The sequence below is a fragment of the Lonchura striata genome, chromosome 5, assembly GCF_050655825.1.
Source record: "Lonchura striata isolate lonStrDom1 chromosome 5, ASM5065582v1, whole genome shotgun sequence".
Taxonomy (NCBI): Eukaryota; Metazoa; Chordata; class Aves; order Passeriformes; family Estrildidae; genus Lonchura; species Lonchura striata.
This window is the reverse complement of record NC_140707.1, coordinates 27500180-27525034: the sequence shown is the minus strand read 5'-3', so window position 1 is coordinate 27525034 and position 24855 is coordinate 27500180. Positions and strand designations below refer to the sequence as shown.

Here is a 24855-nt window from a genome sequence, read left to right as displayed (position 1 = left end):
GTGGTGTAGGGGAATGTGAGTTCAACAGAGACAGTCACATTCCCTTCTATGAAGAGGACTGAAAGGTCAGCAAGATTGAATATCTGCTTTTCCTCTTCTCCAGGTACCAGGTCATCCCTACAGTTTGCAGAGCACTTTTTGGTCTTCGGGTAAGTGATTCATCATCTTCCTCAATGTTAATTGTGAGTGGTGAGAGGTTGATTACATGGACCACAGTGGCATATATGCAGCATCACTGGTTCAACCACCATTCATGTGACCCCAAGGAACTGACATAAAAAATGGAAGGAATAAAAGCCCTCAATATTCTACATTATTTTAACCCTCCTCCAATTTTCTGAGCATCTTCAAAGGTCATGCATGCACACCTTCCACCACATGGTCTAGGACTATTTTCCTTTCAAATAAAAGGTGGGATGAGGATGAATAATTGCCTGCATTCCTGTGGCATCAAGGCTGGCTTCCCCTTGTGCTAAGCATGGGACAAACAGAACAGAAGGATACTTTCTGCCCCAAAGCAATTTTCCCATAATCACGCTAGGGACATGTGGGGTGTAGCATAATCAAGTGCTGTAAGACTTGTGAGAAAATCTTCTGTCTCAAATCCTACTCAAGCTTTTCAGAAACTATTAGCAGAAGAACCTGACCCTGCTTCTTTTTTTTTTTTTTAATTTTTTTTTATTTCAGAAGGAAAAAGTCCACAGCCTCCTGAATGCTCCTTTCCTATTACCCTATGAAATTGCTCAGTGGGTTGCCAAGTTCCATAAGCAGTAAGGCAGCCTGAGACTCGGAGGGGTAAATCCAATCTTCCCACTCTCCCTTGATCTCTGTCTCCTGTTCTCTGAGCTTTCATTCTGCACTCCTCTTCCCTCCCAAAGAAACCTAAAAATAAATAAATCCAAGAAAGAGCGGAAAAAGGAAAAGCCATCAGCCCCCAAAATGATGTGCTTAGTCATTCATGGTGAGTAAAAATAGTTTCCCCAAATGAACAAATTGCTGAGCCAACCAGATGAGCAAGTCATCTCCATAAATGAGGGGTCTCATCTTCCATTGTTTTAATCAGCTTTTGGTAAAGCCCTAAGCAGAACTGGAGAAGGATCTGGTCCATGAAGACAGCCACAGGGGTCAGTGCCAGGCACCCTACTACTTAAGGGGACATGTAATGAAAAATTTGATGGTTTTTTGCACCAATGGAGACATTTAATGAAGAGTGAAATACCAAATTGTCATGTGCATGGAGTTCTGTAGAGATGGTGCAGTAAACAGGGAGGCTTAAGTAAACCTCAGGACTTTCTGGGCAAGATAGTGTGGAGCTGCATTTAGGCTGCTCCTGGGGCAGTGTGTGCTTTGCTCCCTGCTGGAAAAGCATGGGTGGGCAATTCTGGCTCTTGGCTTCTCCTGCTCTTGGCCAAGATCAAGGCTGTGATTGCTCCCACAGGGATATAATGTTCAGTACACAAGGCACGATTGAAGACTTAGGCATAATCCCCCCAGCAGAAATAGGGCCTTCATAGTCTTGTCAATAAATATTTGGCAGCAGATGATTTGTTCTCCCCTTGGGCTATTGAGGAACAGTGGGCTGCATGATTGGTTTTCAGGATCCAGCCAGCCCTTTTGGGTTAAATCCATCTCTTTAACATAGGAGAACAGCTGATTGGGGAATTTAGGCATCCTGGGGGAACAGAGGCTCAGGACATGCCAGTAGGGAAATGAGCTAAGCTGTGTGCTTAGATCTGCACTCAGAAGATGGGATGGGACTTGGCTGCATCCATCTTGCTTATGTAGATGATGCTTTTTTCAAAGTAGGGATTAGCTCTTATCTTCCACCTGGCACATGGGGCCTTCATTCCGCTTCAGTCTCCAGCTCTATACAGCAGTGCTAGGACTAAAAATGACACAGCTAGGCAAGAGGGATGGATTTTTCCTACATTGTTGAAAAAGCCCTACACCATGTTCATCACTGGACTACAGGACTTCCCCAGACTTCACGCCTTAGCTGAGTTTAGGCCAAACTTAGATACTGAAGTTCCACTTTGGCTGCTACAGGACCATTCCAAATCCTAAGTAGGAACTTGTTCTAATCCTAAACAGGAACTTGTTCTAACTGGTCCAGACGATCAGAGGACAACTTGAGTTCCCTGTTAACTTGTTCTAATCCTAAACAGGAGCTTGTTCTAACTGGTCCAGACGATCAGGGAACAACTTGAGTTCCCTGTTAATGGACTACCCTTGGCTGTACTCAGCTGGGAAGGTGTGGCCCCAGGTGAAGGCTGTAGACTAGCAGGGACGCTGGGAGTGCCTGCTGCCCCAGTGGTGCTGGGTCAGGCAGCTGGCATTGTCATGTCACCTTGCAAAGGCTGAGCTGTGTTTTAATCCATTGAAAAAGACAAATCCAACAGGGTCCGAGCATGTTTCCTTATCAGAGAGAAAGGGAGGAGCCCTTCTGAAACACAAAGGAGTTCACACAAGAGGTGACCAGATGTCCAGGGATAATAGGTCAGGGAGACACAGTCTCTGCACACCCACAAAGTTTGGCATCTCAAACTGCAAAAGGAAAGACCACTCTCAGAGTTAAAGGGGAAAATACTGTATTTTCTTTTCAATTTTCTATGAAGAGACAATTAATTCTGACAGCAAAATAATTTTAAAAAACCAGTCACACGATTAGAGATGGTTTAAAAATGCAAATAACAGAACAAGGGAGGAGACCCATTCAGGGAAGACTGCAGTGAACTGGTCCTCCAGCCTATCCTACAGTGTGTCACCCAGGCCATCATTCTGGGCTATGCTTTCCCAGGCAGCTGCCTCCTGCCTGCTGACAGACACTGGCCCACCTGGAGTCACTGTGCTGGGACCACGCAGGCAGCACATGCCCAGCTCAGCCATGGCCCAAGGGCTCCATCTGGGGCTGTGCTGCACATCCCACTTCAATCTCATGCTGAAGATGTTCAAAAGCCACTGCCAGGTCCATGTCAAGCTTCCACCCCACATCAGGTCTATTCAGCAGGTACCCAAGAGGCCAACTCTGTCTTCCCATGCTGAAGAAATCCTGCTGCTGGGAAACGATGTAGCAGAACTTGGAGGAGCTTGGGGCACTTAACTGGTGTGAAACTGAAGATCCCTGGAGAGGTGCTGAATATTTGCTAATTTTGGAGCAGCTACTGAAGATTTTTTTTTTTTTGGTAACATGCTACTGTTCTCTGGCCAGTCTAAAAGAGATGTCCTTTGGTGTCCAGATGCAGAGCTCCAGAGATGATTATGAGGAGGCAGAAGCAAGCTTTGGGGAGCAGCATTTGTCACATCTGGGGTTGTAGGGGACAATGCATGTGTCCCACATGTGCCTATGCCTGTCCCCACTGTCCACGCCAGACCCCTCCAAGGTGAAGCATGGTTATAATGCCAAACTTATTCCATTGGAAAAAACCATCTATTCTCTCACTGCCCAAAGACCTTTCTCAAAAAATTTCTTGGCCCCACTGCTACTGCTAGCAGGATTATTAGTGAATTTTGGGTAGCCAAGATTTTGCCATCTGTTTAGCCTGGTTTGAGGTCATGGCCGCCACTGATCTTATCTTTTTGCCACTCCAAGATTTGTTCCTTATCTGCTGCCACTCCCTTAACTTCAGGACCTGATCCAGCACACTGGGAAAATGAAGAGAGTCTTTTCACTCCCAGCACAGGGGCTGGGATTCTTGGCAGGCTCTCTTCTGCTTTCCAGTACTGCTTAAAACTTAATTTTATCATCCTCCCAACTCCACCAGTGTTTGCCTACCAGTGCCAGCCCAGCAAGTGGCATCACATGTGCAGATCCCAGCTCTCTGGGAGGATCTGTGTGCACAGCTAAATCAGCTAAATCCCAAGCAGGATTGTGCCTCACGCTCTCTGCAACACAGCTGGACATGAACAGACCTCACCAGTGTTAGTGAAGTGGAAAGCAGGTACAGAGGGTGTTAAAGGCAGCTGGATTTTGGGACAGGGCAGCAAGGAAAGTGAATGTAAGTCCAGCAGCTGCCAGGGTATCCTCCTGCCCAGGAGGTTTGCTGGCTCTGCCAACTGTCTTTTGAGTTTTGGGCAGTTCAAAATGCTGTGAATCATGTTTCCAAAAGCTCTTATGTGACTGACTAACACAGATTTTACCAGTAGGATTTCAGCTTGTAGACCACTTAGTTGCTTCAGGAAACATTATTCTCAACTCACTGGCTGTGGTTGAAGCTGGGAAGATTTGCTGTTTGGGGAACCTGGGAGAAGATCACTAAACTCAAGAGAACTTGTGCCACATGACTTTGCTCAGCAGAAGGCTAGGCAAGTATTGCCCTGAATTCAAGTAACCTCTATTATAACCTATCTTGACCCCCTTAATATTCATACTGACTGGAAAGTCCCACTGCCTAGAGTGCCCCTACAAACCCATGTCCCATTATGTCAGGGATGTGGACACCATGCCTTCCAGCTCTCTCACTAATGCCATCACTAAACAAAACACACCACCACAGCCCTTAGGCTCTGAAACTCATCCCTGGGGCACATTACCATGTTTTCCCATTGATGCAGACCAGGACATGCTCTACTAGGACCAAACCAGCACAAATTAATCGAGAAATGACCTACTGGTTACTGCCTCAACCTGCCAAGAAGGGGTCATAAAGAGATTCTCCCAGGCCATCCACTCCCCCACTTCATGAGTGAAAAAGCAATAAGAACTAATGTGCAGGACAGCCTTCCCTTGTCCCTCTCCCCCAGCAGAAAAGACCAAACCCAAGAGCAGTAGCAGAGCCTCTCTGCACAAACAGATATGCCAGGGGCTGGCTTCAGCCACCTGCTCCCCCTCCCCCCCAAAAGGACACCAGTGCTGGGAGATGTGAGAGGGCCTTGCTCACCTCTGAGAATCATTCTCAAAAAGAACTACTGGAAGACCTAGCAGTAAAGCAAGGGACTACTCCAGCTGGAGTTGTCAGCTAGAGACCTCCCAGCACCACTTACTCAGTGGTAAAAGTAGCTAGCAGGGCACTAATGACTATTTTCCAAGTAATTTTAAATCTAGTTCAATTTCTTTTTCCTTTTTTTTTTTCTCCTTTCCACTTGCTGGATTTCTAATACTGGCAACCTTTCTCTACAGCTCCCTTGTGTGTGTGTTCAAGTGTGTGTGTGGCAGAGGCAGTGGGGGTCAGGTGTTTAGGCACTTCGGGCAAAGCCAACACGGTTGTTATCACGGTCAAAGGCGGAGTAGTAGGGTCCAATAAAGACATCTCCCAGGATCCAGAGTGGGCCCCCGGGGGGTGGGATGTCCAGGCCTGAAAAGCCACTCATGCAGATAGTCTCTCCTTGTGCAGTCATCTAGAAAGAAGAGTGAAAGCTTCAATTTAAGCAGGCCATTCCCTTTCCTCAACCTTGCAGGCTTGGCAAGAACACCTGCAAGGCTGCCTTTGCTTCAGCCTCTCCCAGACTGAAATCCAAAAGACTGCACCCACCGCTTCTTCTCCCAACCGAGCTCCCCCTCCCTTAAGCACTAAAGCATCAAGCGAAGCTGCACATGGCCATAAACCTCCCAGACCATACAGCTCTGAATTAGGGCTCTGAATTGGTGAAGGTCTGCACAACATGGTCCCTGCCAGTTGATTCTGATGGCTTAAATGACAGGCTGGTGGCCTCTGCTGTAATGCTGGCCTCATGGCACCAGAATGCAGCAGAAAAGAGTTGAAATGTTTGTTGAAAGTGATGCAACAGCTTGCCTTCCCTTCCTTAACCATCCTGCTATCCCTCACAAGCATTACGCAGGGGGTCTTATTCCTGTGAGACTTTGATGAGGTTACCTGGATCCACTGGCAGTGCCACCACCCTGACACCCCAACCTTTCAGATTTTCTCCTGAGCACCAGCTCCAGCATTGCTTTGACTGCCCTTGTATTCTGATGCAATGGAAGCAAAAGCCAGGCCTTGGGGAAGAAGCATAAGGCAAGAAAAATCTGCCTGGACGTACGTACCTTGAGGACATACTGGTCCCCTGTGAGGCCGAAGGTCTTCCCTCCTATTCTCATAGAGACGACAGGCAGTGTTGGCACTTTTTCACAGGGGATCATGTACTGAAATTGCAACAGTAAAGGCTTTAGATTGGACCTCCCACACTCTCCCACAGTCTTCCTTGAACACAGTTACATCTTTGCTGTGGTTTTCCCTAAAACCAGCTCAGCACAAAGTGCAGAAGCTGGAGCTGGGGTTAAGTAGGCTGCTCCCTGCCTAGGGCTCCAAGCTGAGGGGCAAGAGAGCTTTATGGATAGGCACAGAGTCAAAGGATGTTGGATTCAGCTTTTGGCTCTGCTGAGTCCTAGAGTGCCACAGCTGATGTGGCATAACTGAGGGCTGTTACCAGAGGAGAGGCAGCTGTGGCTAAGTAAATAGACAAAGCCAGTTTCATTAACAACGGCAAGTCTTGGGGATGATGGCAGGTCTAGGCCAATTGTTGCTGCAGCATGGGGTTTCTGACACTGCAGAAAAGCCCAGCAAATGCTCATGGCTCTGATTTGGGAGGGCTTTCAGTGCAGGCAATCTTTTTCTACAGGGTAGAAAAAAAATTATAATCCATATTCTTCCACAATTTTAGGGAGCGAAGAGCGTCTTGTCAGATTAGCTTTGATGGTTAAAAACTTTCATGCAAAGGGTTGCTATTTGCATGAAATATATTTTTATTAAAGTGTCTCTGGACTCATGTGATCCTTTGTCTCAGCTGCAACTCAGATCCCTTCTCTTCCACCTTCCAGAGATGGGTGGCATAGGTGACTCAAAGCTTCCCAAAGTTCATGGGACCTGGGTTTTCTACTGTGAGCATGAGTAGGGTAGTGAATGCTGCCCAGGGTGAAAAGATGAAGGGGTCCCTGCTATGCTAGTGGCTTTTCCAGGAGCACAGGCTGGGGCCAAAAATGAGAGAGAGCAGAAGACTAGGGTCTCAACAAGCATCTAGGTACAAAGTATCGTGTAAGCATAGGTGCTGTGATGGCCATAGATCCTCATGTTTACAACCTGGCCTCACCTCGCCTTTTATGAGTGGTTTTGCACCAATGGCCTCCTGTATCTTCTTCACTTCTTTGGAGGGGCCAGTGATGAGTGACGTTCCCGTGTCCACAATGGCCTCACAGCCCCCCTCACACACGGTTGGCCCGTTGCCAACATCCACCCTGGGGAGAGATACCCAGACATTAGACAACCCTTAAGGCCTCCCAGAGAAGGCTGCAGGAAGCAGCACGCAGGCACGCAAGGAAGGGCAGTAACAGACACCCAGGAAGCACAGATGTTCAGAAACACTGATGCAGCACCAACTCAATGCACAGACCCCCTGGCTCTCTGTGGTCTGCTCGTGACTGAGCAGGTGCCTTGAAGTGTAACTGCATTTCTGCAGAGAGCCTGGATGCTGCCTGCGTACCCTGCCTGCTATCTGCACTCCAGAGCTAGTGCTGCAGCTAATGGATGTGGGAGAGAGCTAAGGACAGTGAATTATGGACTTTTATGGCCTGTGCTACTGCAGAAAAAAAAGGGTTAAAGGGGTGGTGTGGCAGCCATGGGCAAGGGAAGGGTTCCTGTGTAGAGAAAAGGCAAGCCAGGAGCTGCTTGGCTTCCTCGCCCGCATTGCATTTCACAGCAGTGCAGAAAGACAATGCCTTCTAGCCAAGGGTCTGCCATACTTTGCCAACGCTGCAGCTCTGGGGGAAAATGAGAACTGAAACGCTGCGCTGGGGAGGGATGCAATTCCCAGGAAAAGGACACACTCTGATCACAGGCCACTTTTAAGTTCCCATCACGTGGGAGAGCTCAGAATAGACCGTGGGGCTGGCGGCCGTCAGCTCAGCCTGCTCTCCTCCCCTCTGCCTCCAACAATGCGTGCTGATTGCTGCACCGTGCCCTTCAGTCAAGGGCTGGCTTCCTGAGCCTCATCCTGCTCCTCCGGAGCTGTGTGCAGGACAGCCATGTGGCTCAGGCCTTGCTGAGAACTGAGCAAAACTGGGGTTTCATCTATGGGGCTCGTCCCACCTGCAAGGAGGACACACTGGCATTTTTCTCAGCTCCACAAGGATGCAGCAGGCATCCTTTCAAAGGCCAAGGGTCAAGCCACAAACAAGAGGAAAGGATTTTGCCGAACATTTCCTTATGGCTTCTGCCTTTTGTCTCCTTTGAGTGACAAACAACCCAGACCTAGGGTGAGATTTAATCTGCTTTTTTTAGTGTGGATATGATGCAGGGATGATTCTTTTTCAAGGAGGATCTCACTGAAGCCTCAAGCATGTGCTGTACGCATATGTGACCCCATGCATGTAGTCAGGTGGATAGGGAACTTACGAGTCCATGTGGATCTGCCAGTAGGCCTTGCGTGTCACATTAAACCAGCTGAACTCGCCCGTGTAATACTTGGGGTCGGTCCCTCCCAGGACCATCTCACCGCCAGGTACACCAGAGGGATCTCTGAAAAACAGTACCCAAACCTGTGAACATCGAGGGCAGGGTGAGAACAACCTGCTTCAAGTGCCTCCTAAAATACCTGCTGCGGTGCTTGGAGGTGAAGCACAGCATTAACAGTATTGGAGACAGATATTATGTCATGCTATGTTATGTCAGTATAAGGACAGAGACCGTGAGATAGGCTGGGATGGAGAAATGGGAATATTTTGGCCCAACCAAAGCATCCTGCAGCTTTTCACCTGGTACTTTCCCATAGAAACCTGAAGAAACTCATGGCAGGGAAGGGGGATGGCAAAGGGGAACTAAACACTGACACAGGGACTTCCTAAAGCAGCTTGTAGAAAGTGCCTGTGCAGGGCTGGACGCAGCTGATGCAGGGTTAGGTTAGCTGCACTCAACTCTGACAACCAGCAGCCTTGGAGTGAATCCTCAAGGTTACCTGAGCAGATGGGAAGAAATATGGTGATGGGGGAGGGCTGGTGCTTGAATGGCCAGCAGCAGCCCTCTCTGCCCTACCTGTTCTTGGCGTGCTACTTTTTGGGCTGAAGTAGCTCAGACTTGCTGTTGTGGCACCAGAAAAGTGATGGGGTGTCCTGCAGGGAGCAGGAGTGGGTGGGAAGTTGCTGGCAGCTGCAGAGGAGGATTTCCCAGGGTGGTGAGAGAGCATTGGCCCCCTCATTAGTGATGACTGATGGGAGGCACCTTTGCCAGGGAGGTGAAATGGTGGTGACCACATAGCTTATGGATTTTGGCAGCAGATTAGGGCTGTTTACCTCTCTAAAGAGGACTGCACTAACATCAATCTCATGATCACAGGCCTGTTTATTTTTATTTCTCTTTCCTCTGGAAACATCCTCTGTCTATTCATCAGTTAAGAAATGTGGTCACAGATCCACCCAGCTTTTTATCGGTAAAAGAACTGCATTTCTACTTCCCTTCTCCTTCCTTCAGAGCAGCAAACATAAGAGATTTTGGCCTGACTGCTCCTGCAAGCAGAACTTGCTGCGACTTCCCCAACTGGGAAGTGCTGTCCAGAGTGTAAAACAGCAGATGACAAGAGGTGTTACTGGAAAACAGAAAATCCCACTGGGTTTGCCCTTGCAAACCAGAGGTGTGCCACCAAACCCAACACTACCTGTTTAGGTAGAAAGAGAACATATTTTTGTCGACCAGCTTCTGTTTCATGACGTTATCGAAGAAAGGCTCGGCGCCCTCCACAGAGATCTTTGGGAATGCCAGGCCCAGGATGCCATCAAACTTGGCAGCGATGAATGTTATGCCTGGCTGCTTCGTGGCCTCCCCAAAGATCTGATCCAGGATTTTCAAGTCACCAAGCTGTGGGGAGATGGGGAGGGAAAGGAAAAGAATATGGTAAAGAAAACTGACTCAGAGGACCTGGGTGGTAACAGAAACTCACTAAACACAGGCTGTAGCACGTCCTTCAGTGTGCTGCCACACTTCTGCCTGCTTCCACCACTCCATTTGTAGGCAGCTGCAGAAACCAGATACCCTGGTGCCACTCTTATCAGGGGAAGAGAGTGGCAATGCTAGCTCAGTGGAACCTCCTGAGTCCCTGCAAAGTTCAGCACACTTCTAAGGGCAGGAGAATCTCTTTAGCCTTTTGCAGCATCCCCGCACTGGCCTTGCTGTTCTGCAGCCCCTCCTCTTTGCACAGAGGACTCATCTCCATTTGTCTCTCCTACATCTCCTTCTCTATCACCTACTTCATAATTTCCTCCCAGTCTGAAAAGCTCTTGTGCTGTTCCTTTTATCCTCTTCCCTACTCTGGACATCTTCTAAGTCATCTGTGTATCCTACCTCCTTGGGTGCTTCACCAATCCTCAGTTGGGAGCACAAATTCCTCACACCTCTGCTCTGTGATCACAATCCGTGTGATCTCCCCTACATAAGAAACATCCCCGGGATATTGCTGAATCTCTTTGGAAGAGCCACCAGCCTGCAGAGACCTCCCGTGAAAGCAGAGAAGACCCAGCCAAGAAAGTGAGGTTGAGCCTGAAGCACGAAAATAGCAAGCAGAGTACTGAGAATTCAAAGGTCACCTCCCTTGCCAGCCATGAGAAGGACTGGCATTCCCCCCTGGAAAACTGAAACGCCTCCAAGGGCAGATCCCCAGAAAGATGATCAGAGAAAGGAGGATAACTCTGCTGATGGGGAGCAGGATGCATCTGCTGGCTTCTGGCTCTAGCAGTTCAGAAGGCTTGTGAGCTTCTGGCTCACCACAGGCAATTTTAGCATCCACACTAGGACAATTTCAGCCTCTCAGCCTGCAGCTAGCAGCCCTGTAGTGAGCCAGGCTGGACTGACAAGCTGGCCTCTCCTACCTGATGGCAGATAACGATCCCTGTAAATTACTAATATCCCCCCAGGGTTAGACAGTGCAAGGCTGGGACAGCAGTGCTGCCTTTAATGGTATTGGAGGACTGCACTAGGAAAGGGCGATCGAGCCTTGCGAAAGCTAAAAGCCACAGGGCAGGATGTGGGGGGCAGCGTGTGTGGCAACGCATCCGCTCGCCTGCGCCTGCCCCAGCTGTACACTCCAGGTTTACAGAAACCACCCCTTGGCACCTCAGCGGCTTGGAAAGGTCAGTGAAGCTTCTACTTAAAAAAAAGTAAAATGCAATGGACTGGTAACACTCAGTGTCAGGTTTGTTTGAATACTGCTCTGCTTGCACATCCCAATGGGGAGGCAGGTTTCTGCCCAGTCATGGATTCTCAACAGACCCTGCCTGCACTTGGTCCTCAATAGGGCTGAAACCCAAGACCATCTTTAGTAGAGTGCTCCTGCCAGGTCACAGATCCTTGGTCTCTGTCTCTTGGCTGGCTCTTGCCCTGACACTGAGCAACCAAAAATCATAACCAGTGGATGGCTATGGGGTGGCCACCCTCCAGCACTTTGCAGACGGGTGTCAGCATGCCACAGTTCGCCTGGCCTCCTTGTTAGTGGCTTCAGCCAGCAGTTAAGCACTGGATGGCAAAGGCAGACCAAGAGGTGAGGGCCTCTAAAGGCACACCTTGGCACCAGGGCTTGGGATATAGAGGCACAAGGGAGCGGCAAGGAAAGTATCTCCTGTGCAGGGTATCTGCACTGCAGTCATGGGAGAGACACTCTGCCCCATGGTCAGCTAGCTTTCCTCTGCTGTCCTTGAAGGACATCCCAAGGTTGGGCTGTGATAAAGAGATGAGACGTCTGAGCAGCAGAGGGCTGGCTGAACCTGCTGCTCTTTGGAGAGCAAGCAGCACTGCAGAGTGCGGCGCTACAGGACATTGCTCCTCCACAGAACGAGAGAAGATTGACATGAGCTCATCCCCCCTCTCAAAAAATACATCAGGGCTGAGGGACTCTGGAGTACCTGCCAACAAGCATCTTTTGGTCAGATACCAGTGCTACCAGAGGTTGCTGTGGCTGCTTCCACCCACCAGAATGGCCAAGAGGGTCACCCTGAAGGTTATTTCAATGTCTTTCTTTCAAGACTATACCTGACTGGGAGCTTGCCTACAACATGTTGTGCATCAGAGGATGCATCCTTGTGTCCAAGCTGAAGGTCCCTGACCCTCAGAGTCACCCCTGCTCCTGCCTACAACAAGTGGAACATTGCTCAGCTCCATGCAAGAGGTTTCTCTTGCTTCTGTGCAGACAGAAATCAAACAATACAAGCTGTGCTGTCTGACAAGAGCCATCCCCACTTCACAAAGAAACTGAGGCACAAAATCCTTCCTCTAAGCTGCTGGGAAGTGGAGAGCTAATCAGCAAACAGGCACTAGGGTGACAATTACAAACCAAAAAAAGGGAAAAAACTGCAATCTTCTTTCTGACTCATTTCAGCCCTTGCATTAAGCCCACACTTTCTAAGGACAATGAAGTTTGCTGTTTGCCTTACTGCATCTCTGGATGCAGCATAGAGGCAACAGCTACCCTGCTTTCAGGCTAGCCTGAAATCTTAATGCTGTAAGGATGGCTAAAGAGTGCATCCTGCAAGAGTCACACACTTTAAGCTTCTCCTAGATATTTTTTGATTCTGATGAAATTGGCAGGCCAATACTTTTCATCTGAACCGAAACAGAAACCTCAAAATCCCCAGATTTATGCACTTATTCAAAACTTTTGCCTTGTTCCTCCCCGCCTGCAAAGCAAACATATGCTCTTATCTGTGCCAGGAGAGCAAGTAATCTGAGAGCACATGCACCCCTGATGTTTGGCAGCTGGCAAACTCTCCCGAGCATCTGTACCTGGGAGGAAGTCATGAAAGGCACTTGTCCTTCACAGGACAGAAAGCTCAGACTTTGCTTGCTGAAAAGCAAACTGTGAAGCAACCACCACCCAGTTAACTCAAGCTGCACACTGAATATTGCTGGGGAACCTCCTCCCAGCCTTTATAAGCATGAGCACCAGTTCTTGATGTGAGACCAGGATGGGGCAGTAAAGAGACCTTTCCTGGTCTGTGTTTGGGCAGCTGCCCATGTGGGCATCCACTAATGTGTGGATATTGGCCAAGAACAAGCTGGGCACCACAAGCAGTCTGTGCAGTGGTGTTGGCATGTTCTTGGGCTGGTAAGTTTTTGAGGTCATCAGGAAAAGGGTTGGAGGAGTGGCCAGAGACCATGTTTGCAGGGGCACCATGTGAACAGCCCCCACTCCCAGCCTGCTCACCTGCAGATTAATACCTCTCCTTTCTCAGCCTGCCATGATTATTGCTACCTTAACAGTCATCATTACCATGTCATTTCAAAGGACTTGGAAACACAGCACTGAAGGATGTTTTATACAAGTAGGACACCCAAAAAGGAGATCCATCGAAATCTAACAGCTCCGAGCACTCTACTGAAAGCAGTCTGGGGCAGCATGGGGCAGGGGCAGTCATAACTCACCGTGACTATGTCTTGGCTAAGGTACCCAGAAAGGCTCCCTGTGCCATAGTGGATGGCAAACTTGGTGCCGTTCTTCACATAGGTGGTGGATTTAGCGGAGTCGTACTTGTGGTGCACCACTGCAGATGGGAAAGGGGACAAAAGGGGGCACACAGCATTAGTGCTCTTTTATACCTACGGTTCCCCAATACCTAACCACACCATCCAGTTTATCCAGACAAATGGACACTCAATGATGTGAAGGTGGGCCTGAATCCAGGGTTTGCCACGCCCAGATTGCTCAACAAAACATTTCTAGTGTCTGGGGAATTAGGTGGGCAGATCCAATTCAGGCTGTTAAATCCGATTTGGCTACTAGGTATTAAAAGCCTAGAGGTTATGTGGTTGGTGTGGTGTGTTAGTCAGCATAGCAAAATGTATCCCTCAGCACACCATAGGAACCAGGGCGGCTTTAAATATAGTCTGCTCTGGGCAGGAACGCTTTCACCTCATGGACTTATCTGTTTCTTTTACTAGGAGTAGCTGAAAATTTTTCATACATTGTTTTTAGTACAGAAAGAATTTAAAATATTCCTCTATCCTTTATTTGCAGAGGAGAAGGGCTTTCCCCTAATCTAAGCTGCTTTTCCCCTTGGCTGGGTTGGGAGCTGTAGGATATCCCTGGCTTTAAGGGCAGGCAGATTCCTCTCCCCAGACTCCTCCCGAGTCACGAGCTGGCCAGCACAGTCCTATAGCTGGTTGCTGAGTGGCGCAGAAAGCAGCTGAGGATGAAGCAGCCGTGTCCTACACAAAGTGACAGAGCTACACAAGGAGTTTCCCAGCTAGGCTGTCTGGGTCCCAGTTTGGATTCCAGTCTGGCAGGAGTTTAAGCTCCTTGTATATTCATAAAACGAGTCCTTTGGTCCCAGCACCTCACAAGGCACTGCTTTGAGAAACCATCTCCCTGCTACAAATCAGAAACCCCCTAGGCATACCAGGTCTGAACCTCACCACCCTGTCGGTGTCCTAAATCTCGTTTCACATATGTAAAGAGAAGATCTGTGTACAAGAAGTCCAAATTTCCACTCTATTCCCAATGAGCACTGTGGAATGCCTTTCATTATTGCATTTGTTGACTCCACAGGTTTCTCCACTTTGCTTAAGCAGCAGAACCAGCCGCTTTTAAATGGCACTTTGCCATAGCCAGGTTTGACATCTTCAGCTGTGGAAGGTTATTGCACAGAATGCCACAGAATAAAAAAAAAAACAATTTTAGTCCCTAAGACATTCTCATTCCATTGTGTCTACCTGGCTCTTGTTAATTATAACTCCATAAACATGCACACACATGCTCTGTGCAGCAATAAACCAGAAACTAGGACAGTTTGTATCAGATCTGGCAAGGAGCTGACTTAAAAAAAGTCAGCCTTGTGCAATGGGATAACAGCAGCATTGGTCTATAATTTGGAGAGAAACATCACAGACAGTGATGCTGCTCCCCTGCTGTAGGGCTGAAGCTGCTGGAGAAGATTTGGCCCTGTACAGGGCTTACTTGGAAAAGAAAAAACTCAGGAAAGGACTAATGAAAGATGGATGCAGGAAGCTGGGATTGTATTTCCAGCTCTCACCCTAAAAAGCCCATCAGCCTCTGGCAAGTCCTTTCACACTGCTGCCTCAGTTTCTCCTCTTGCAATGCAAGGCTCTGCATTTTGCAGGGAAGGAGAAGCTGTTTGGCAGCTTCTGGCATCTGTGACACTTACTGCAGGCGATGTCCAACAAGGAACAGTGCACGGATGGCACCCAGAGGTTGGAGGAGCCAGTGTCAAAGATCACGGTGAAATTCTGGGGGGGTGTTCCGATACCGATCACACCAAAATACTGGGCCTGCAAAGCAGAAGAAGGGAGCCATGAGCAGAGGCAGCTAGCTAAAAGCAGGGATTAAAAATCAAAAAAATCTCTTAGGGTTGAACAGAGGATCAGCTTCTTATCTAGACATTGCCCTCCTCTTGGTTTTGGCACCTATGGGTTCCCAGCCTTTTGCCCTCTGGAAGGGAGGTTCCCCTTCAGCGTTCACAACTCATTACAGTGGGTGTGAAAAGGATAAATCGAGGACAAGTGGGATGGGTGCATGCGGGGGAGAACATTTGGGGCATGGAGGCAGAGAAGAGAAGGGGGAAGATCTGCAGGCTAGCATGCAGTTCACTACAGGGATGAGAAAAAATGATGGAAGGAAGCCAAGCAAAACACCTGTGTTATTGAAAAGCTGAAACTGGCTGGGAAGCTGCTTTGCTCGTGTGCTTGCAGAGAAACAGTGAACAGCAGCACTGCCCACTGCAGGTGGAGGTACAGCTGCTGCAGGTTTTGGTGCTTGCTGGTGAGCTCCAGGAATGTGGGGGAATAAACAAATGCTCAGCCTCGAGAGGTGGAAGACTGGAGGAGTGGTGGGAGCAAAGAGCATGAGCAGCATCACCAGAGATGGATTTAGGCCTCCAGGGTGAAAGACTGGGAGAAGTCCCTGTAGCACAGGTATCTGATGGACACATTTTTGCTCTGAGACTACACTTCTGCTGGGACTGGAAAAAACCAGAATGGCTGAGTTGCTGGCAAAGTAACCCTCTCTCCACAGAGGAGAGGATGAATGGAGAATGCTAGGCAGGTGCTACTTGGACTCATTTTTCCCCAAACAGGCAGGGAGCTGTGTCCTGCCTGGTGAGCAGCTGGGTCAGGGCTCTGGAGAAAAGGCTCCTAGCAAGAGAAGTCAGGCAGTAGCCTTTCCAAACCCCACGTGTACTTAATTAAGAGGGGGGGAAGGGAGGAAGGGAAGGAAACAGGATTATCAAAGCTGTTCACCTCCTGTGCGCTTAGTTTGCAAGGCTTGCTCACTAAGTAATTAACAATCCATTGCAACATTGCAATTAGCCATAATGGGGAGGCAGCATTGCTTCCAGTGCTTCTATAATTATTGCTGGGGCTTGAAAATTAACGCCCGGTACAGGGGCTCTGTTTGTCACACACATAGACCCATGAAGGGTCCCAGGGCAGGAAGCATATGAGGCAGGCTAGTGGGGCTTGTCCCAAGAATTTATTTGGCAGCAGCAAAAGTATTTTCAGCCAGTCAGGGAGGGATCCAGTGGTCCCTTATCTGCCACCACAGTTGGATTGGTGCCTCCGTGACAAGGGAAAACAGTGCTGCCCTGAGTGGTGGTCTGAGCTGTGGCTGCAAGAGACAGCACCGTGACACAACCGCTGGCCCTGGCTTTCAACACTGCCAACTGAAACACCGGTGGCCCTTCCCAGGTCAGGACAGTGCTGGCTGGGTGACAACAGTTGCTGGGGAAGGGCAGCAGCGGGAACATGTGCTGAACTAATGCCTAAATATCTGGGCCCAGTTTTATTCTGCCAGCTAATGCTCATATCCTACGCTGCCCGGTAAGGAACCCTGAAATACTAAACCCCACACGTGTCTGGCAGCAGTGCAAGGGCAAACTTCATGCCCTTTATCTCCTTCCGCCACCACCCAGGTCTCTTTGCTCCCTAAGCTGCTGACAAGAAAGTGGAGATAAAGGGTGGCTTTTCCCAGGGCAGTGCAAAAGATGAAGGATAGCGAGAGGAAGGGTCCTGCATCCCCAGTACCATAGTAAGCTAGCATCCTCAGTACCATAGTAAGCTAGCATCCTCAAGGAGTAGAGCATGATTTTTATGCCTCTGCCTTGCCAGAAGTAGAGTTCAAACGGCCAGAAGATGCTAAGAATGATTGTAAGTGAGTAGGCCCCTATTTATGATTGTTAATTAGTGACAAAGGGGAAAGGAAATAGGTCACAAACTGAAAAGCTCCTGCTTGTTGGCAAAGGGTTGTTTGCTGTTGCTGTAATTACTAGTATTAGTATTTTTAGTTTAGTAATGATAGGAAGCGCCTTTTGGTACCCACTCGCTAAGCCATGGAGGTGCATGAATCTGTACTACAGGATCAACTCCTCTGCCTTCCTGGCTGGTGGGAGGCTGGCATGTCTCACCACCCCCTGGGATGGGTACCTCTACAAGTGACATTGTGCTGGGGTCCGCTGCAGTGCAGGGGATGGTCTGCAGGGGGGCTGTTACTCACATCCATGTAGTTCTTCAAAATCTCCGGAGTGGGCTTACCCGCCCCGGCAAAGCCCAGCTTGTACTTGATGGCCTCGGTGATGGAATTCATATCTGGGATCTCACTGCCCGCCTCTTTCAGGATCCGCCGCATGGAAGGGAACTTGGTCAGGGGGATCCTGTGTGAGGACGGCAAACGCACACCTGTTAAAGAGGGTGTGCAGGGCAAGGATACCTAGGGAAGGGGGGCAGCAGGGCTCCACTCAAAACAGGGAACGCGCCAGGAGGAGGTGGGTGAGGTTTGGGCTCCTGCCAGCACCCTACCCTAGATCCCCCTCGCCGCGCTGCGTTCAGTGTTTCTCCCAAAACCAGAGGACAGGGGGAAAGGCCGGCGGGCTGCCAGAGGCCTCCAGGTGCAGGGGAAGCTGGGGCGAGGCCCCTCCGTGCGCAGGATGGGGGGGATATTCCGAACCTTCCCCTCCTTGCTTTGATGGAGGGGGAGCCACCCGTATGGAGGGCTGCGAGAGGAGCTCGGAGGCCACCGCTGCAGCAGCACCAGGGGGGCTTTTCCCCACGTCCTTCCCAACGCAGGGCGCCCGGCAGCCCCTGAGGAACCCCCTCCCCTCACCTGATGAGGGCGGCGCAGGAGCCGGCCAGGGCGAGCAGCAGGAGGAGGCCGCGGGGGCCCATGGCGGCGATGGCGCTGCTGGCGGTCGGAGGCTGGAGGTCCCGAGCTGAGAGGCCGCGCCGCCGCCGCCGCTCCCCGAGCCTGTTTTTGTAGGCAGAGCGGCCCTCGCCACGGCTCCCGGCGTCAGCTGACGGTCTAAAATTGCACCGGCGGCGTCACGTGAGGGCGGGACGGGGCGGGCGCGGCGGCGGGGCCGGGGGCGCCGCCTCACGGCCCCCCCGGGCTGACCCCCGGCCGTGACTCAGCCCCCGGGAAAGGGGAATAAACACTGTGAAATCGATCACGAGATGCCTGCCCGGCCGCGCGTGCTCCTCCTGCCCTGCCTCCGACTTCCTTCTGCTCGGCTGCCTTTTTGGGTTTTTTTTTGTTCTTCCCAGGTTATCCGGCGTTTTTTTTTCTCCCAGGGGAGTGGGGCGGGGGGGACACAGGACACGTGCACAGCGCCAGGCAGCACACCTCGAGTTCCTCGCAGCGCTGGGCCGCTCACGGACCTCGGCCCCAGCCGCTGTCACCACGGCGCTTTCATGGTGCAGCCCCCAGCCCCGTGTTTCTCCCTGCTCTCCGGACACCTCCAGTTTGGGGGACTCATCCCTCCAGTCCCTCTGAGCTGGGTGTTTCTGGAGGAGATGGGCATATCCTAGGCCACAGCTTTTTTGGGAGGTGCAGTGGGGGATGTCAAGCTATATCTGCCGCCCCTGAAAATGCTCTGTGGGGGTCCTGTGCTACCTGCAGCCACCGAGAACGATGCCGGTGCAGGGCAGAGCCCGGGGGGACACCAGCCACCAGCAGTCCCCGAGGTCTGCCCCTTCCTCAAAATACAGACTGAGCATTGCGGAGTACCGGGATGGGCTCTTCACCACCACCAGTGTCCTAACAGTGTTCAGAGCTGTCACCCCACCAACTCAGGAGGCCACAGCTAATCTCTCTCCAGTTTGCAACAACAGAGCTCCTACAGAGCCACGAGACTTGCTAGGAAAACAATAAAAATTAAATCAGATTTACAGACATTTTCCCTTCCAAGTCATGAGGGCTGGGAGGGCTTGTTTCCTGCTCCTGTTCGTGCCTAGTCATGGGGATGGGAAAGTAGCAGCTTGTGGGACGAGTTGGACACTGCTGGAGTGGGGGACCCCTAGCTTTGCGATGAGGTTCCCGTCCCTCTCCTGTCACACTCGTGTTCATGCAACTTCTGTAAAATTGCTGGGTCATGTTACTGTCTCCTCACTTGCACCAGCTCCTTCCCATACTCTGTCCCTAAGCCTCTTCAATCCTCCCACGGCCTCACCCTGCTGCTCTGGGTCTGTGCATGCTACCCCCGCAACTGTGATCCATCCTGAGTATTTTTAGAGGGCATTTCTGCCCTGGGCTGCATCTTGTCCCACGAGCTCTCCAAATTGCCACATCTTGGTCAAGCTGATGGGCTTCAGGAAACCTGCTGCCTGCCTGTGGGACACAGCTGCCATTGGGATGAGGTTTTCTGGGGCGATCGCCGGAGGCATTGGCTGGACCGGGTGGGTCCCGTTATTCGGCCAGCACCTGCTTCCTTCCTGCCCCTGCGGGTGTGTGGTCAAGCGAGTGCCACTGACCGTGAGTCAGCAAAGCCCATGGCCCTCCCGGCCCCGCGGCGCTGTGTGACTCAGCAAAACCCCGTGTGGCTCATCGGGCAAGGGGCCAAGGCATAGCGGGGCCGCAGCACCGGTAGCCTGACCCCAGAGGCATTGCTGCTGCCGCTGCTGCTGCTGCTGCTGCTGCTCCAGCTCATGGCTCTCCTCCTCTCATCCCCCTGGATGCTCGTGGGCAGGAGCGGCTCAGACATAAACCAGCCCGACCGTGGCCCCATCTAATCAAATCCACCCTCTTGAAGGGCTCTAAACCCCTTTATAAATGTACTTTGCAGACAAAAAGGACAATCCTGACGCCAGGCCCAGGCATCCCCTATGTCCCTTACAGGCTTTCCTGGAGCCTCTGGCAGAGCAAGTGAAGTACCAGTCCTCCTCCCTTCTCTTTGAAGTGGCTGGGACACTGTAGCTGGCCAGACAACCTGCGCCTTGGCCCCCAGGCTGGGGCACCTATGGTAGCTCCTCCTCGAGCGTTTCCAGTCTAGCCAGTCTCTGCTAGAATCCCGTGGCTATGGAGTGGGCTCCAGTGTGCAGGGATGGGTCGGTGAGTACCACATGCCATACTAGTCACGTACCATCACACAGTGCACAGCAAAGTGCTTCAGCAGAGTAAAGAACTCTGGACCCAGGCTGTGTCTGTTTGTTTTTTTGATTCCAAGGGATTAGAGGCAAGCTTTGCTGTTATGAATGAGCCTTAGCTTGAGCTTCATTATAGCAAGGCTTGTGTCCTCATCTGGGATTGCTCTCATACCAGTGCAAGAAGGTTGCTGCATTTTGAGCTGTTCTAAGTGACTTACATGCCCCATGTTTCCAGTGGTTTACTGGGAAAGAGTGAGAATGGAGCTGTGTCAGGGAATGTTACAAAAGTGATCCTCTCCTGGGTGCTTGCAGGATGGGAAGGGACTGGGGGTCTTATCCCCTGAGTTTTTAATCTGTCTCTGTCCCTTGGCACCAGTAGTTTTGGAGCTGACACTGCAGTACCTGCATGCTGGGAGGCCAGTGGCTCCAGCAAGGAGACAGGATTTCTGCATTCAGGCTCCCTCAGCTCCTCTGTGGAATGTTTGCCCTGATGTTAAAGCATTTAGAAGTACAGTGGGTATGTTTGACCAGGAGCTGGGAGCACGTCTGGGTATTTATAGGCTGAGACCGTGAGAGTTGTACCATATTATCTTAAAAAGATAGAGTAGCACGAGCCTGGTCTTAGAGTTTTTTTACACACTTTTCCTTGTTTGTGGAGCAAACAGGGAGTGCCATGGCTGAGGTATCTAGAGAACCTGTGAGACACAATGGAGGGATCTATCCCTCCTCACTCCTATTTTTGTCGCAGTGGATGAACCCCTTTCCATGCTGCTCTGCCTCCCTAGCCCCCTGCATCCCCTGCGGCTCTGAGGGGTGAACCAGAGCATCTTCCCCTGCAGCCACAGCTGTGGGTGTGGGGTGACACGCCCCTGGGGCCCGGCCATGCTTTCGCAACCTTGGTGCCTGCTTGAGAGGATTCCCAAGGTGGGGTCAAATGACTCAGCTCCAATAGCTCCAGTTGGGAAGAGCACCCCAGCTCTGGGAGATTGGGGTCTCCTCTGCAAGTGACACCTGGCTGTCCCATCTGCCCTTTGCCCCACCGGCAGGGACCTGATGCAGCTTAGTTTATAAACATAGAATACTTTCGGTTGGAAAAGACCTACAAGATAATTGAGCCCAACCATTAACCCAGTACTGCCAAGTCCATCACTAAACCATGTCCCTATGTGCCACAATTGCATGGCTTTGAAATGCCTTTGGCAATGTGATTCCACCATTTTCCTGGCCAGCCTGTTCCAATGCCTTATCACCATTTCAGGGAATGAATTTTTCCAATATCCAGTCTAAAGCTCCCCTGGCACAACTTGAAGCCATTTTGTCTCATCCTGTCACCTGTTACCTGTGGAAACAAGCTCCCACCTCACTGCAGTTCCCTTTCAAGCAGCTGTAGAGAGTGACGAGGTCTCTCCTTAGCCTCCTTTTCTCCAGGCTAAACACCCCCAGCTCCCTCAGCCTCTCCTCATAAGATTTGTCCTCCAGACCCTTCACCAGCTCCACTGCCCTTCTCTGGACATACTCCAGCACCTCAATGACTTTCTTGTAGTGAGGGGCCCAGCACAGGACACAGGACTTGAGGTGCAACCTCACCAGCAGCAGTACAGAGGGACAATCCCTGCCCTAGCCCTGCTGGCCACACTATTTTTCATACAGGCCAGGAGGCCACTGGTTTCCTTGGCCACTGGAGCACACTGGCTCATGTTCAGTTTCAAGTGCCTTATTTTTGGGGGGCTCTAGCAGGTCTCTCATTTGCAGTTTGGCAGACCTCTGCCAAGGCTGCTACAGTGGTCTCTTTGTCCTTACATATGGCTCTGTGTTTGCCTTCACCCTTTCCTTAGTGTTTTTTTCCTAAATTTATTTATCACAGCAGCACCAATGTTGTGAACTGCAATTACCTACAGGCCAAGGAAAGCTTCAGCTCAGAGATGTAGGTTTTTTTGCTCAGCTGTGGGGGAGATTTTTAGAGGGTGTCTTCAAATTCAAGAAAATGCATTTCTGATTTTGAAGCTCGTTGCTAGAAGAAAAGAAAACCATTCTCCCATCTGAGCTGAGCAGAGCCTACGGGTGCACAAGCCTGGGCAAGTCTGGTTTCAAACAGCCTGCCTCCACTGGTGCTGGTGCTGGTGTGAAGGTGCTGGATGCAGCTCATTAGCAGAGCCTGATTCACCATCCCTGAGATCCTGAGGGAAGCAGTGGTAACTTTTTCCCGGCACGGTGCCAGGACTTCGCCCACTCCCTGCACCGTTTCCTAAACTGATGTACAATTCACAAGGTGAGGGTGCGTTTTGCAGCGGCGCTGGCACATCCCAAACTACACCCTTTTTCAGGGTAACACCCACAAAAGCAAGACTGAAAGGTGGTTTAGGAGCAGCTCTGGGTGGTGGGAAACCTGGGAGCAGAGGAGGGGTTGCACTGAGCATAACAAGGTGACTCATGCAGGCCCTGGCCATTGTGTCCCAGCGCTGTGGGCACTGGGGAAGATGTCCTTGGCATCATGGGTGGTGGCAATCCCAGTCCATTCACTCTGGCTGCCTGGGGCTGCTTTGGAGGCACAGCGGCCCAGCAGCCTGCTGAAACATGTTCTGGCCACCATCCTGGGCTGCAGTGACCTTGGGGAAGTGCTAAGTGCAGTTGCAAACGGCCAAGGTGGGTGGTATTTTTTCCTTTGGTGTCCCTCACGCTGCAAACTGCGATCCTGCTGGCGGGTGAGGGTGGCTCACTGGTGGCCGTATGACACAACTGTATGTCTCCATCCTCATTAGGGCCATTTGCAGCAGCCTTCAAACATGGAGTGTTTTCATCACATCTTTTTCCTAGCTATCTTCCATCTTCCATATTTTTCCTAGCTATTTAAAAACAAAACCCAGAAAGTATTTCATAAGTGAAATATACTTATGGTCTTTAAGATTCTGAGCTGCTCTGGTGTCTTCACTAGGGTTTACTTACACACTACCTTGTCTCAGTGGGCTGCTGCCAAGCTCGATATCGCCTGTCCCCGTGTCCCACGCACTTCATGGCCCTGCCCAAATCCTTGCCACCCCCACACCACCTGCCCGCTCCTGACCCTGCTCGGCGTTGGATGTTCTTCGTCATCCCCTGGCCATCCCCCATGGCTGGTGACACACCTGGCAGCCACTTTGGGGAGGAGGGGACCTGCCTCTCCCTGGCTGCTGGCCCTGTCTGCTCCTCAGGGCAGGGATCTCATGTTGTTTGCCTCACCTGAGTTATTTTGCAGCAGGCTGAAATTGCCAGGGATGGGCAACAACAATCCTGGCAGACCCTGGCAGCAAGGCAGCGTGACCCGAGGCTGACAGGATGGGGTGATAAGTGACAATGATGGTATTGATTCATCCCCACCCACGCCAGGATGTGATGGGGAACACAGGGACCCAACTCACCTTGTCACCACCTTGAGCAATTTCTGCTTCTGTCCCCCATGTAGGCCTGACTTGGGATGGGGGTTATTGGCATGCTGGTGGGGTTTCTGTCGTGATGCAGAGAAGTGCCTCCAGCCACATCCAAACATACTTTTAATTTCCTTTGCCAGCACTAGATGGATGTCATTTAATTATTTCCTTTAGTTTCCAGCAGAAGCTGCCCTGAGAGGACCATCATATTTACAATCATGTCTCTTCCATGTAACAAAACACTGAAGCAATTGACATTTCTGATCCTGAGAGGAGTGTGGGCTCAGAGATGAGGGTCAACACCCCATTGCAACTCAAGGATCAGCTTAAAAGTTGCAATGTGTTTTCTTGGAGTGGGAGCAACCAGCTCTCACTGGTGATTTGGTGAGTCAGTCTGGACCTCCTGGGGCAGTTTCTGCTTTGTCAATATTTCCACAAAGGCTCTGAATGCTAATTTATTGTCACCTTTCTGCTAAGCTCCATCTTTACTTGCCACCACAGACACTATTTTAAGTGTGACTGCCTGGGGTTAAGATCTTGAAACCAGTTTTAAGCACATTGGCAAACACAGTCTGTGGCTTTGCACACCATGTCTCTGACCTTCTACATGCACAACAGCCTGTTAATTTTTTGCAGCGTGGGACATGGCATCTCGGCCTCTCTGGCTGAGAACTCCTGAGTGTTTCTCAAGGTTTCTCAAGGTACACTACCACCAGGGTGACTTAGGGTTAGGGTTATGGTCAAAAATGTAAAGATGACTTGCTCAGTGCTCATGACCAAGTTGGTTAGGGAGGTGTGGGAGCATCCTTGGCAGACACTGCAGCTGCACCCAGGTCCTGCAGCCTCCAGCATCCTCTCCCTCTGCAGCCAGGAGTCAATGAAGCTGAACAGCTCAGACACTGCCACTGCAGATCTCTATTAGGAGATAAATACCACCAATCTTCCCTCCCTGCAGTACCACCATTTCATAAAACCCTTTCTCTTGCTTACCGAGTTGTTTTGTTTTTAGCATTACAACCCTAAATTGACTAGCGCAGTGAGGGAGGGATTAAGGGCACGGTCCTGGGCAAAGGTCTCCCACAACTCCTCGGGGCCAACCAGCTGCAGCCTCTGATCCCTGGGGTCACGCGCCCCACCCTGAAACAAGGGCCACTTGTTTGGCATCGCTGGCAGAACTG

General features: G+C 50.7%; 1 protein-coding gene across 1 annotated transcript; it reads right to left on the bottom strand.

Annotated features, from left to right (window-relative positions):
* Positions 1-2565: 2565 nt before the first annotated feature.
* On the bottom strand, positions 2566-18203 carry CTSD (cathepsin D). The gene is made up of 9 exons (XM_021526721.3): positions 18019-18203; positions 17413-17569; positions 15071-15194; positions 13332-13450; positions 9580-9779; positions 8325-8447; positions 7024-7168; positions 5981-6079; positions 2566-5334 (listed from the first exon to the last, which is right to left on the bottom strand). Exons 1-9 carry the CDS (start codon positions 18078-18080, stop codon positions 5173-5175), a joined length of 1191 nt encoding a protein of 396 aa, XP_021382396.1. The 5' UTR covers positions 18081-18203; the 3' UTR covers positions 2566-5172.
* Positions 18204-24855: the final 6652 nt, after the last annotated feature.